Source organism: Nematolebias whitei, chromosome 6 (assembly GCF_014905685.2).
Source record: "Nematolebias whitei isolate Nwh7 chromosome 6, NemWhi1, whole genome shotgun sequence".
Taxonomy (NCBI): Eukaryota; Metazoa; Chordata; class Actinopteri; order Cyprinodontiformes; family Rivulidae; genus Nematolebias; species Nematolebias whitei.
Window position 1 is genome coordinate 48,613,047 of NC_056503.1, and position 15,369 is coordinate 48,628,415.

General features: G+C 42.9%; 1 protein-coding gene across 1 annotated transcript in view; it reads left to right on the forward strand.

Moving 5' to 3' along the window:
• The window catches only part of tyw1 (tRNA-yW synthesizing protein 1 homolog (S. cerevisiae)), a gene marked incomplete in the record, with an annotated part of 61,867 nt that overhangs the window by 17,312 nt on the left and 29,186 nt on the right, over positions 1–15,369 (forward strand). Inside the window, 3 exon segments of the mRNA XM_037677948.1 lie at positions 8,687–8,819; positions 9,827–9,879; positions 9,993–10,111. Coding sequence (XP_037533876.1) covers positions 8,687–8,819; positions 9,827–9,879; positions 9,993–10,111 — 305 coding nt within the window.

Below are 15,369 nucleotides of genomic sequence, written 5' to 3' on the forward strand. Positions count from 1 at the left end.
TTGCAAAGTCGCAGGTTTTCAAATACTTGTTTTCCTCACGGTATGCATCCAACAATTATTTTCTGTTCATGGAATATTTTGCTAACAGACAGACAGAGTTAACCCCAAGATTTTGAGTGAAAGTATAGCTCTCAAATTATGTGTTGGGGATGACTCTCAGCTACTACCACAGCAAAATTTAGCTCGGTCTCTGTAAAACTGATGGAGTTATGGCCAGTTCTGTTTGCTAAGGCCATTTAGCTGTGGCAGCCATTTTAAATCAGCTTGACTCCGAAAGGTAATGAGGTAGTCTTTAACCTTCGGCTGCTGCAGAGCTTAAGTTCTGGTGTCTGTGTGTTGATGGAGGCCGGCCCGTTAACAGCAGGACATCGTCGACCCGAGTGCGGTTCCGATGGATTCGCCTGAACCGAGCAGCCGAGCGTGTGACGGTGTCTGTCAAACGTTTCACGATGTGCTGTTCCCACAACTTATTTTATTTCTGCTCAGCGACGGGTCGTGCTGTGGCTCGACGCAGAGCACGTTTTCATCGTGAATAAATCCTTGGCCGTGGTTTTATTTGTGCCGTTCCAAACGCCTGCAAGATTCATTCCCATCGATGCACTCATTGATTATTGCACAAATGTTCGTTACACCGGTGTTGAACCTGCGTAACGAGGAGCTTCTGTTTCTGCCGGAGCGATTCTTTTCATGTTGTGGGACATTAGCCAGACAGGAGACGGCGTGAAGTGGATTATGACCCCAGACTGCTGCAGTGCTCTTGGCTCAGGTTGTCAATGCAACCCCCACAGAGACGAGGCAGCGCCGTGACTCAAAGGCCTGTTGGATAACTTCACAACATTAGTGCTGCTTGACATCAGATTTATTGGATTCGTTGTGTTTTTCAACCCATATTGCCTTCGTGGTCGTCAACGGCGTCGAGCAGAACAGGATCTTTTTAAATCCATCAAAACCTGACCAGAAAACTTCACAGGTACCGAAGCCAGCATCTCAGGGGCCGGACACCCAGCAATTAAAGTCATTATGGAAATAAACCAAGTATATTTTTAATTTGTTTCTTTTGCTGCATTGAATCATAAATGCCATAAACACAACCCAAATGTGTAATTCAAAGAAACTGCATTTCAAGATTCATCTCCCTGCAGCGATGATGTAATGTGAAACAATATTAAACACAGAGATGACACAGTGCGTCTCCTGTTAGCACAAATATATCACAACATCTCTGACCTGACAAATCTTTATGCTTTTCAAAATAAAACAAATGTTGATTGTTTCTGTTGTTCCCTGAATGAACGACGTGTTGCTGGTCCAGGTGGGTCCATCAAGAACCAGTTCTGCTCAGCCCAGTTCTTCCTCCAGTGGGTCGAACGTCTCCTTCGTGTCATTTACTAAAATGAATTAACTCACTTTGTTGATCCTCTTTGTGGTCAACTATTTTTAAATTAACTACAAAGCTGCTGTGCGTCATCGGAATCAGTAATAACTCTGTTGTTTAATCCAGCGTGCGGGCGATCACAGTCTGATGAGATCAGTTTATCAGAACTCCCCGCTCACTGGGAGAGAACCAGAGCGCAGCCTTTCACTCGTGCTTCTGATAACTTGAGTCTTAGGATTAAACATAATCAACGCCAAAACACAAATATTCGTAGGCTCCAGATGTGCGTCTCTGTTTAACTTTATTTTATTTCCCCTAAAACTCACAAAGTTCTCTCTGCGAGAGTCCCGTAGAGACTGTTGGAGCTGCAAAGCATGCTGGGTAGTTTTGGAGAAATGATCTTGTTCCATGACGTTATTTACTCAAAAGAACCACGCTCGTGGCAGGTGACGGTTTTTAACCGGTATTTTATACTTGCAAGGTCAGATTCCAGGTTACAGTGTTTCCCCTACAGTTATCCAAGGGGGCACCACTCCCTGTCAACAGAACTGAGCTAGTGGATTGCGGATCGATACGAAAACATCGATTCTATCGATGCCAGAACGTTTCGCTCTAGAATCGATGTTTAAAACAAACTATCGATACTTTTGATACTTCAGTCATTTCAGGTAATGCATATCATTAACAGGAAGATGGTGTAAAGTAACTAAACCATTGAGATCTTGTCTTAACGATTGGAGGGAACTACTTTTTCTTCCACCTGAGTAAATGCGTAATGCGTTGCGGCGGAGCGACACGCTGCTCGTCGTCAGTCTCTCAGTCTGTAGACACAGCGGCTGAGTTGAACAGAGTCATGTGTGGAGTTATTTCAGCTCCAGAAACAGTCAAGAAGCGGTTTGTGAGGTTTGTGGAAAATCTGCAAAGAGTTGTAGCAACACAACAAACCTGGTAAAACACTTCCTGTTAAATTACAACACAGAATATGAGGCTTTGATGAGGTGGACAGAGGAGCAGAGTCAGGTGCTGCTTCTCTGGAGGAGTCCCTCAGGGCTACAGGACTATCCAGGTACAGAGGGAGGAAATGTGGAGCTTTCAGCAGAGCTAAGAACTAATTAGTGTTACGCCAGTACAGACAGGTGGAGGGGGGTGAGGGGGGTGCGCAGTTCGGTTTGGCCATTTGGCGCGCTCGGTTCTATTAAAGGGGCGGGGCGCCCTGACGTATTACGTCATGAAATTAGCATATCACGGTATAATTTATTTGCCCGGGCAAGCTTTTTTTACCGGTATTATCGTGAACGATATATGGCCCAGCCCTAGTTATGTTATGTCCATTATTAAGAAATGGAAGCAATATGGGACATGTGTAAGTAACAAAGTCCATGCTCAATAATCCAGGTATACCTGGATTATTGAGCATGGACTTTGTTGTTTTCAATCAGTTTGACAAGACTGTCAACAAGGAAGAGGGCCGGCAATGGAGGAGGGGCGTACCAAAGAGACCTATTGGGGGAAGAATCAGTTTTGTTGTGTTTCCTTGACTGATGAAGCCTTCCGGATCGAAGGCGAAACGTTTCAGCACAAAAAAAAGAAACAGTCCAGATGACCTGACTGAAAAATGTTGGACATGTGTAAGTCTACCAAGAGCAGGCCGTCCTCACAAACTGAGACTGTGAAGAAACAGAATAGTGAGGGAGACCACCTGAGACCACTCTGAAGGAGTCACAAGCTTCAGCAGCTGAGATGAGAGAGACTAGTGTTTGATTTACGGTTTACGGCCATACCATCTTGACCACGTCTCCATTTTTTTAGCCCCTGTCTACCCCCCCGCTGAGACATTCCAGACCTACACAGAAGACCATCGCTGTGTGGCCAAGTGACAATGACTGTACTGCAGGACTGCTTTGATTGAAGTGATGCTACTTTAATTGGACATTTGACACTTTATCCATGCTGCTGATTTCTTACCCATAAGCTGCTGTATTCATGCCCATCTGCTCACAACAGACTCATGTTCAGGCTGCTGTTTAATGCACCTTCTTTATAAAGTACAGTGTTTCCCTTAGTAGGGTGTCTCGCCCTGTAGACAACAGAGCGCCCTGCCTACCGAAATGATCCCCCCACTCACGTAGCACTAAGCTAGCGGTGCGCAATTTAGCGCTAGCTAAAAAAGTAGAGGTAGCTCTCTGATGCCTTCGTACTAAGTTTGGGAACCTTGTCTTGGCGTATGTCTTAGATCCTTGTATACTGTTTCTTTTTTTATATACTTTGTATTATTGCTATTTTGGGGTGTAACTGGGACCGTGAGTACACAATTTCGTTCCACCTCATGCACCACATATGTCATATGACAATAAAGTCTCCTTGAACCTTGACCACGCCCGATCTCGTCTTATCTTGGAAGCTAAGTAGGATCGAGTGTGGTGTAGCGTGCATGTAATCCAAGCTACTGGGAGGCTGAGGCTGGGGAATGGTTTGAGTTCAGGAGCTCTGATCTGCAGTGGACTATGCTGGTCAGGTGTCTGCACTAAAGTTCAGTATTGACATGGTCCTCCTGGAGGACCTCAGGACCACCAGGACATCTAAGAAGGGTCGGATTTAATCTGAGTTTTCTTCAACAGCAGCTTTTTCTTTGCCTCTGCCATGAAGGTCAGACTGGTGAAGAACTTGGGCAACAGTTACTGTATGCACAGTTTCTTGAATACCTTTAGAGGAACTGAAACGTGTCTTTTATTTCAAACATTTCATAAATTGTACAAACTTACAAAGAAAACAGCATCGTTGGAGGTAAAATGTTATGTAACACTATACAAAGATTTGTGCTCTGGAGAATAATGTCTTCAAACTTGAACATCAAGAGGACTTTTGTCTGAGATAGGAAGGGTAACAATAAAAGGTTTCATAGGTTTAAAGTGAAAATGTTCTTTCTGATTTAACGAGCTTATTTACCCGCGGACCATTTAGCTCCATGAAACCACCAGAGACGGTTCCCTGAAGCCACCCAGGAGTCAGTGACTCCTGTTTCTGCTCCACATCCTTCTATAATATGAACATTTGTCCATGTTTGCTGACACAATATCAGCTTCTTCTGTGCTGACACAGTGACATATAAATCCCTTCGGAGCGGCTAAGGAAGCGGCAGCTGCTCAGTAATTGGGTGAAGTTGTCACCGTTAATCCGAAAGGCAGGTCGTCCATCACATCTTTCTGAAAAAGCAATATGTGGCTGTAGTTCTTCTGCAGTATTTTCCATGGTTTAATTGATTTGGCCTTTGTGCACACTGCACATTTCTGAGTGAGTAGTAACATAGTCCTCGCTTTAGAGGAGGTGTTGATCTGTGAAACAAGTGGGATTCAGCAGCTTCAGCAACAATAAATGGAACATCTAACAGGGTAGAGTCAGGGCCTCTGGATGGATTCTTCTTGTTGAAATGTTTAATCTTTTATCCAAAAGGCTTCTTCAGTCTGAGGAGCTGCAATCAACTCAAGGACCCTGCGTACTCCATCTGAAGTGCTGAAGTCGCCTCTCATTGTCGTAGTTGTGTGACGAAAATTATGTCATTTTGTTTGCAGAGCAGCTTCGCCCGTCCGTTCTCGACACAAGGCCCGGGCCGAACTTTTTCTCACAGGCGTATGCGCCAAGTACTGTGTGATTGGTCAGAAGTTTGTGGGCGTGTTCGTCAATGCGGAAATGCACTCGGACATTCAGCTGTACGACTCTTCAAACACACTAAATTAGTTAAATGGACAAAAACTCCTGGATGGAGATTGTGCAGACGTCATGTAAGGAGGAGTTTGTCTGCTGAAAAGTGTGGTCCTTTCTTCATGGTGGATCTGTGGCCACACGGCAGCTGCAGGGACGGAGTAGAGACTCTGGTGGAAAGAAGCCTGTGCAGTGACGTATACTGCAGCGGGAGGGGTTTCCCAGGAGCTCTGCATCTTTGTCTCATGGACAAAGTGTGTGTAGAAAAGGTGTGTGCGAAGATGAACATCCAAGTAGATCACCACACGTTGCCTTCTCGGCTTCAGATGGAGTATGTCGTCCCCTTCAGTCTGCAGAACCTTCTCGTAGTGGATCAACCAGTTTGCTGGTAACAGCCAGAACTAGTTCATATGGAAAAGGAGAACCATCTGTCTAAACATAGATCATTAGCACCCTGTTGGCTGTTTACTGTTCACAGAGGGCTGAGTGATACTAGCAATCACAGCATTGTAAGAGGGGGACAGTTGAACCCGGAGGCTCCACCCCTGTTTAATGATGGACGGTTTCTTTTCACAAAGATGGCCTCCTTTACTCCTCTCTCAAACCATCGTTCCTCTCTGTCCAGGATGTGAACATCTTCATCCTTGAAAGAGTGACCGCTGGCCTGGAGATGAGTGTAGACCTCAGAGTCCTGGCCTGATGATGTTGATCTTTTGTGCTGGTCCATCCTTTTGGCCAGTGGCTGTTTAGTTTCCCCGATGTAAGACTGATCACCCTCCTGACACTGAACAGCATACACAACATTACTCTGTTTGTGCCGGGGGACTGGATCTTTGGGATGAACCAGTTTTTGCCGTAATGTATTTTGGGGTTTGAAAGTCACTGGAACGTTGTTTAGAAAATAAACGTCTCAGTTTCTCAGAAACTCCCTCAAAAATTCACTTCAATTCAGTTTATTTCTATAGCGCCAAATCACAACAAAGTTGTCTCAGGGCACTTTACAGGAACATTCACATACATAGAAAAGCCAATTAGTAAAATTCTCTATCTAAGGAAGCCTGTAGACATGTTGAATCTTCACTTCGTCGCAGTCTCCCATCCTGAGCAAGCACAATGGCAACAGTGGAAAGGAAAAACTCCCTCAACATACGGAATGACCACTGGTCTGGGTTCTTCTTTTTCACCTGATGGCTGACTGTAGTCCTGCTTGGTTTGAAGGCCCAGTCAGGATAATTTCCAAATGTTCTCCATTGGAGACTGAGACCTCACAGTCCAAGAATGTACTTTTGCTTTTTCAGCTATTTTTTTTTCTTCCTGATTTCAGTTTTTTGACAATTTTTAAAACAAATTTAAGCTTTTTTGTACATTTTTTTTAGCTTCTTCTGCTTATTTCTACTCATCCTCACACAATCACTGTCACATGACTTCTCTGTTGAAGTAACGTATTACTGTTGAATGTGTAATAAGCACAATGCTGTTGGATTAATAGCAAGGCACCAATGCAATTTTGGGATTAAACTTTGATGCATTTACTTATTATGTTTTTTTGTTTATAAATGTGTATAAAATAAAATTACTGTTGAGTTACTAGAGATAGTTTATGTTGCCAGGAATTGGCACAGCCAGGGGCCCTTCCTCACCTGTCGCCCAGCTTGCATGGTGCCCTGTATCATCTAAGCAGGAGCTGTGTCTTCTGACCAAGACCTGCAGCTTGAAGTGGGATGGTTCACAGCTGAGTGTGAAGCAGTTGGGATCAGAGTCAGTTCCTCTAAATCTGAGGCCGTGGTTCTCAACTGAAAACCTGTGGAGTGCCCCCGCTGGGTTCAGGGGAGTCATTTTGCTTCAGATGGAGTTCAAGTATCTGGATGTCTTACTCCAGTCTGTTATAGTGAAGAAAGAGTTGAGTCAAAAGGTAAAGCTCTGGATTTACTGATTCATCTATGTTCCAACCCTCAACTGTGGTCATGAGGTCTGGATCATGACCAGAAATACCAGATCCTGAGCAGCAATACCTATCTCTAGAGGTTTTACAGGCAGGTCCCACTGGGAGGAAAACCCAAATCAGATCCAGAACTTGCAGGAGGGCTTATGTATCCCCTCTGAATTGGAAACACCTTGGAATCCAACAGGAGGAGCTTGAGGGTGTCAATGGGGAGAGAGAGGTCTGGGTTGCCCTCCACGACCTGCTGTCCCTGCAACTCGATTATGGATAATACGTTAACCCAACCTAAAACCACTGCTTGTAAAGGCGTTGGGTTGTTTAGACATTTTTTTTTTTTTTAAACGTGTTCTTCAATACAAGCGGCTGAATTGATCTTCCTTCGTAGGGTCGTAGGCCGGGCTTAGCCTTAGAGAACGGGTGAAGTGCTTTGTCCTCAGAGTTGGGTTGCTGCTTCTTCGCATCGAGAGGAGTCAGCTAAGGTGGTTCATCAGATTAGGATGCCTTCATTTGGAGGTTTTCCAGCCTGGTAAGAGTCTGGATGCAGACCCAGAACTAACTGGAGGGATTGTGTATCCTCTCTGGCCTGGGAACACCTCGAGATCCCCAGGAGGAACTAGAGATGGTCTCTGGGGGGATGGAGGTCTGGGTGGGTTTCTCGCCTTGAACCATTGCCTTTGCGACCTGACCACAGGTAGAAGATGGAGATGTTGAGTTACTGAGAAGAGTGTGTGTTGCTCATTTACTGCCTGGCATTGCATGTTTTTACATTTGCATCTAATTTTTGTGTATTTTAGGTTAACTGTGGGTCAGATTTTCTCTTTTGTAATTTAAAAAAACAAGACCTGTTTGTTTGTTATGGTCCGGTCCGTTGTGGTGAAGAGAGAGCTGAGCTGTAAGGCAAAACTCTCTGTTTACCGGTCGGTCTACGTTCCTACCCTCACCTATGGTCATGAGCTCTGGGTAGTGACCGAAAGAATGAGATTGTGGATACAGGCGGTTGAAATGAGTTTCCTCTGCAGAGTAGCTGGACTCTCCCTTAGAGACAGGGTGAGAAGCTCAGTTATCCGGGAGAGACTCGGAGTAGAACCGCTGCTCCTCCACATCGAGAGGAGCCAGTTGAGGTGGTTCAGGCATCTGGTAAGGATGTTCCCTGGACGCCTCCCTAGGGAGGTGCTTCGGGCATGTCCGACTGGGAGGAGACCCCAGGGAAGACCCAGGACACGCTGGAGAGACTATGTCTCTCGGTTGGTCTGGGAACTCCTTGGAATCCTCCTAGAACAGGTGGCTGTGGAAAGAGATGTCTGGGCTTCCCTGCTCAAGGTGCTGCCCCCGCAACCCGACTTCGGAACAAGCGGAAGATAATGGATGGATGAAGACCTGTTTGTGTGCGGCCATTATTTAAATATAAAAAATGGACCCGATGATGGACAAAATCTCAGTATGTTGAATCAAACTCATTCTGAATCAGATCTTATCACAACTGAGTACTGAATCTTTCCATAAAGTATTGATTGTTGCAGCTAATCTGTCTTTAATGAATGTGATCAGTGGCACTGTATCGTGCTTCATCTTTCACAAACGAGAGATGAAATTATCACACAATAGTTGGTATTTTTGTGGGGATATTTTTGTTGTATAAAGAGTACCTAATTGAAAGTATTGTTTCTCAGAGCAAGGTGGAGGAAGACGAAGAAGGTCAGATGGTGAAGCTGTCCAAACTGAACGGCGTGAACAAGATTGAGGACGGAGAGGAAAGAAGAGAAATGATCACTCCTGCTCTGAGAGAAGCACTGACAAAGCAAGGTGAGGAGAAGATGGCCTTAAATTCAAGATCAAATATAAAGAGTTTGCAAAAACTAGCTGGAGGGTGAAGAAGACAGGGATTCAGTGTAGTAGTACTCTCATTAGTGTAGCATTTCCAGCCAACACCCCCACCGTTCGCTTACACAACAGACTATAAATAGGAGTCTCAGCAGGACTTCACCCCGTTTGACCAAACGATGACCTGTTTCATGTGTTCTGTTGGCCGCAGTCCGTCCTGGCAGGTGGCTCGTTTTATTTAAGAAGAGGAGAATGAAGGCTTTTGGCGTTATTTTCCACCGTATTCCGTGTTTCCTGGAAGGTCTCTTTCTGGCATGACATGCAGGCAGAAGCCACACGCTGCTCAAGCTCTTGCACCGCGTCCAGCAAAGTTTGCACAAATCGCTGCCATCAGCAAAGCTCCGAGCTTGTGCTCGTTTTCAAGAGAAGAACCAAAGAGAATATGAGTTAATTCAGATTTTTAAACGGCTGTGTTGTGTTGTGCTGTTAGGATAAAGTTAATTAAAATAGCAGTCACCTCGAGATGCTAAAACACTTAAAATTAGATACTTAAAGAATCTAAAAGATAAGTCAGTTTAGTTATTCCCATAAAAGGAATCATCTTTTGTGTAAGAGATTGTGCGTCTGCCCAGGTAACATTATTTTTCAGTTTTTTATGGAGGACTGGTTTATCTGTAGAGTTGGCGCAGTACGAGTCCAGAGCGGGAGTCTGAAAATCTATTATCGCAGCAGACGGCTGTTGAGCGTCTTATAAGAGTTAAAATAAATCTAATTTACACTTGAGACCTTACCTCTTATGATTTCTTCATCTTTTTATTTTTAAAACCTATTTTTAACCGGACAATAAACCACTTGAGGTTTAAAGTCTTGCACAAGACAGGCATTGATGTACGTCTGCTGAAGATGTAATTTACTACTTTCCATGTTTATATTATGGGTCCATAAGTAAGTTTCGTTCTTCACGTGATGTTTGCCACTTTGTTTGGCAGGATATAAACTAATTGGAAGCCACTCAGGAGTCAAGCTGTGTCGATGGACCAAGGTGACAGAAATGGATCTTCCTAATGAATAATTTCATTTTTTCTTTACTTTTTCAGGAAATGTTGATTAATTTGATGCATGAATCGCAATGAAACCTCTGTCTTTGTTGATCAGTCCATGTTGAGAGGGAGAGGAGGTTGTTACAAGCACACTTTCTACGGTATCGAGTCCCACCGGTGCATGGAGACGACCCCCAGCCTGGCCTGCGCTAACAAGTGCGTCTTCTGCTGGAGGTGTGTACCACTACAAAGTTCATTTCATTAGATCTTCTCTGCCTGAACCTAACTAGGTTCCATTAATAAACAGCAGTCGGAGGTTCACCGTCCTCTGAGTGACTTACAGTTTATTTCCTGTGTCAATTCTCGAGAATCCGCTTCAATCAAGCGCCGTGTTAATCTGCCGTTTTTAAAAGGGCAGCACTAAAGATACAACCTGACAGAAGATCTCAATCACTGAGCTAGAAATGCACTTGGAGGGACAACCACAGTTTGATGGTTTGTGCTAATGAGGCAAAGATATGTGCTGCTAGTTTGCTATGTGCTACGGGTCATCATGGCAGAAGACCATAAATATCTGAGGATCTGCCATTTGCTGTTCTAATTATAGGAACCTGCTCTTAAAAGAGTGTGGTCTTGGATTTATCCTGTTTTTCTTCGGGAACACTAGTCTAATACACTGCTATCATCATTGTTCTCTATTGACCAGTCTGCTATAATTACTATAAAACAGATAACAAGAGTCATCTTATACTAGCTAAATGAAAATATAACATCAATATTAGCTGCGTATTTTATTAAATATTATTTTTTCATTCAACCTTTATTGAGACAGGTAAATCCCATTGAGCCTCGAGGACTCTTTTACAAGAGAGACCTGATTTCAACAAAGAACGATGACAACAATGAACAACAGCGACAACAATAAACTTATAAAAAGTCATACAATTGTTTTTTTTTTTTTAACAAATAGGATGGCTAAAAAAAAAAAAAGTAACAAAAAACAGCTGGATTCTAAGGCGAATGTAGAAAACTAAAAACAGGAACATGTCTGCATTGGTCCCTGCCAGGAGTCCAACAGATTCTGAAAACCACTTAGAGAGGTCAAAGGTCGAGAGCTTCAAGTCTTTTTACAAGATATTCCAGGAAACAGGAGCGGAGCAGGAGAAGGTTCTTTTGTCTAGTTCAGTCCTCATTGAGAGAACACTGCAGGTAATAATGTCCTGAGAGCGCACGCTGTAGCTGCACTCACACAGAGACATGTAGGAGGAGATGTATGAAGGCAACAGACCAAGAAGTGATTTAAAGATGAAAATGAATTATGCATTAGTCTACCACTCTTTGTTACTCATTTTATGTTTATATGCTAATATGCACTAAATAATGGTGAAATAGTGTCTAGGCTAAACCAAAAATCAGTTTTTCATGTCTAAACACTGAAGTAATGTTACACTCGACATATATGTGACTCGTGACATCAAATCAGGGTATAGGTCAGACAGATTTGGTCAAAATAAATTAAGAACATTTCAGATTTGTGGCTTTATAAGCTACACTTTGATACCTGGATTATCCGGATATCTCGAGTGGTTCCATGGATGTGGCTTGATTTGTCTTTCTACTTGGGATAAGCCCCATAAAATGGGCCTGAATTCTAATTTTAGCATATTCTAATGACGATTTCTTGATGATCTTTGAAAGAGGAAACCTCAAATCAGATTTGGATATTGGGATTTCCCAGCTGTTACTGAAACTATCTATGCTCATGTGAAGGGAAGGCAGTGAAAATTTAGGGCTTTTCTGCTCAAAATCATCTTTAGCATTTGATTCACAAATATTTCCAGGAATTTGACTCCAGCCAGTGGTAGCAGAGCTCTGGTTAGACTAAGTAAACATGTAAAGTACTTAGTTCAGGTCTGCTTGAAAGGATTACTGCACTTGATAATTTTATCACCGTAGTGGTGGAGCCAGGTTTGCAATCGATATCTTTGGACTGGTGGGAAGCTCGTCACAGAATACTCATCTCCTTTTTTCACGTTATGCTAAGGACTATTGTGCTGCACTTTATTTAGACCTGTCTAAAGCTTTTGATACTGTAGATCATGACATCTTATGCCATTAGCTCTCAGGCATTGGTTTCTCAGATCACACTGTCAGTTAGTTTTCTAATTATCAGGCTGAAAGCAATGTGTTCAACCTAATGGTACTTCTAGTTATTTAACTGTCAATAATGGTGTACCACAAGGCTCAGTCTTAGGACCCACCCTCTTTACAATTTACATAAGTAATGTAGGTCAGAACATTCCTGACGCATCCTTGCATTTCTATGCTGATGACACAGTTGTTGTTGCCAGAAACGCCTTGTAGCTGCTACATTCCTACTGGCCGTTGATTACGGTGACATTATTTATATGAACGCTCCTACAAGCACCTTGCAGATGTTGGATGCTGTCTACCAAGGCAGGCTAAGATTCATAACTGGCTGTAACTACCGTACCATCACTGCACCCAGTATTCACTGGTTAACTGGTCACCATTAACTTCATACAGACTCTCTCACTGGTACATTTTCATCTTTAAATCACTTCTTGGTCTGCTGCCTTCATACATCTCCTCATACATGTCATGTCGTCAGTGCAGCTACAACGTGCGCTCTCAGGACATCATTTCCTGCAGGATCCCCTCAGTGCGAATTGAACTTGGCAAAAAGACCTTCTCCTACTCCGCTCCTGTTTCCTGGAATATCTTCAAAAAGATCTGAAGCTCTCGACCTCTCTAAGGGATTTAAACATCTGATACATTCATGGCAAAAATCAAGGCAGACATGTTCCTGCTTTTAGTATTTTACCTTGTTTCATAATGTAGCTTGTTTTTATTTTGTTTTATATCACTAGTTTTACTTACTTTTTTATTTTATATTCATTTTATGGCTGTTTATTGTGTGTACCTCATCTGTGGTTTGTTTAAAGCAGGTCTCTCTTGTAAAAGAGTTCTTGTGACTCAATGAGACTAACTTGTTTAAATAAAGGTTGAATGAATGCATGATGATATACCGGTACGTTTAATAAAGTAAAGCTATTCATGTATTTCAGTGTGTTTCTATCTTCATGAGCTCAAGTATAGGACAATGAGTTGAATAAAAAATACAACAAAGAGTGGAGTGAGAAAATTATCTGACCTTCAGATTTGAACAACTCGTTGGGTCAATCAAGAACACAAACGGCTCAAATGTGTCTTTTTTTTAGAACGAACAAAAAAACTAATTGCTGGATTATCTCCACCTGTTTGAGATTTAAGCGTGTTGTCCTGATTAATGGCATAAACACCACAAAAATGTGTCCACACATATAAAAACTATGTTGAAACTTTAAGATTTGTCTCGTATCTTATACGCTTGTAATCAAAGCAGACTATTTTTTTTAAGTAAAACTTGCTGAAAGTGTAATTTATCAAAACTAACCTCTGACGACCATCGAGATGCTTCCGAGCCTTTAAATTATTCTCTGCTGTCATTTATTACAATTCAGTGTGTATTTTGTGGATCAGATCACACTTATTGTTTCCTCTTTGGTTTTTAAAACACAATGTGTTTTTCAAGAGGGCGATATTTGATCCAAGGCAGAATGCAACAAGTTAGGCAGTCCGCCTGTTTTATTGCATTATTTAATTATAGTTAAGCAGCTTCTTGTTTTATTTACTGATTGTTGCCTGCGTGCTTTCTTTGAAACATTTCTGATTAATTTATTCCGCTGACTGTCAGCGAGTCAACATTTTCATTTCCTCACAGAAGACTAATGTCATGCAAAGATGACCGGCCCAAATCTGAACACTGATTCATCGTGACACTGGAAAGAGATTTTCCTCCCTCCTAGTTTGATTTGAGCAGGCGACGCAGTTGAGACTCAAAGGTCTCCCTCGGTATGTTCTGTGGTGAAACGCCTCCTTGTCAGCACAGATATGTTCATCTCTCTGAAGGCTGTTATGTAAGACGACAGAACGTAAGAGAATTCAAGGCACAGATGTGCTGCTGCTGCTTCGTTCAGCTGTCTGTCACAACAGCTGGAATTAGACTATTAACATCAGTATTTGTGGCGTTGATCTACACAGGGCTTAAACAAGATGACTGGTTAAATTGGAAGTACATTAACACTTGGACACTTACCAGATGTTATTGACACAGACTGGCAGCAGGTGACGTGACACTGTGTCTACAGGAGTATACACAAGAGCAAAATGTTCTTTCTGTTAGCGAACAAACATCTGCCGTTTTTATGTTTATCACCACTGTAGAAGGATGTTCCTGTGAAGACGTTGAGTCTAGTATAACTGCATGTTATTAATCTTATTTCTCAATCAGATTAATCAACAGTTTGTGACAGCGGACGCCACAGAGCGCTGTGTGACGTTTGTTTCTGTTGAGAGTTTCTGTAAAAATCATGATTGTTCTGCAGCAGTTCTGTCTGAACCCTAACCTCTAACGTAATAACTGTTGCAGTAAATATTCAAACAGGGTAGTATTTATAATAATACATCAACACATAACAGTGTTCCCCCTACCTTTATACAAGCAGGGCGCCTCGCCTTGGTGATAGAACCAAACGCCCTGCCTACCCCCTCCCCCCATCAACAACTGCTGGCACAGATGTAGCGCCAAGCTAGCAGTGTGCAATCAGAATCAGAATGCCTTTATTGTCATTATACGCAAGTACAATGAAATTAAGAGCCACTCCTTTTCTTAGTGCAAAAACACGCCTTAAGAAAAACACACACTAAAAATATAAAAAACGTAACGCAATACAGATATAATAGCACTATGAAAGTAAAAAATACAAGTATTTCACAATCATATTGCACATTATGGATATTAGTGAGGTAGTTAAGGTGACGGATGCAGATACAGATGCACTAGCTAAAAAGCTATGACTATGGAGGTAGCGCTTTGTCACCCTCCCTCTGAGTCAAGTCCCCCCCCCCCCCCGCTAAAAAACTGACGGTACAAACAGCGCGCAACTCAGACATGTCTATCCCCCGTCGATAAAAACCATGGAAGATATGAGCACCCTGCCACGGCAAGTAAACTTGGGGAAACACTGTGTAAGGTGTTGCTCTGGTCTGTCATGGTGAAGAATGAGCTGAGACAAAAGGCAAATCTCTTTGTTTAGTTGTCCATCTATGTTCCACCCTTCACCTGTGGTCATCAGGTATGAATCATGACCAGAAGAACCAGATCCTGGACACAAGCAGCCTTAAGGGCCCGGCGTATTTCGTCCGAAGCTGAACAGTTGACGTACAGTCATGTGGTTGTGAGACGTTTCATTTTCATAGTCCACGATTCACAGACTCGTATCTCCTGGGAAACCCCTCCCGCTGCAGTATACGTCACCATGCAAGTTTCTTCCTGCCAAAGTCTCCACTCTGTCCCTGCAGCCGCCATTTGGCCACAAATCTATCATGAAGAGAGCGCCACACTTTCACCAGACGGACTCCTCCATGCA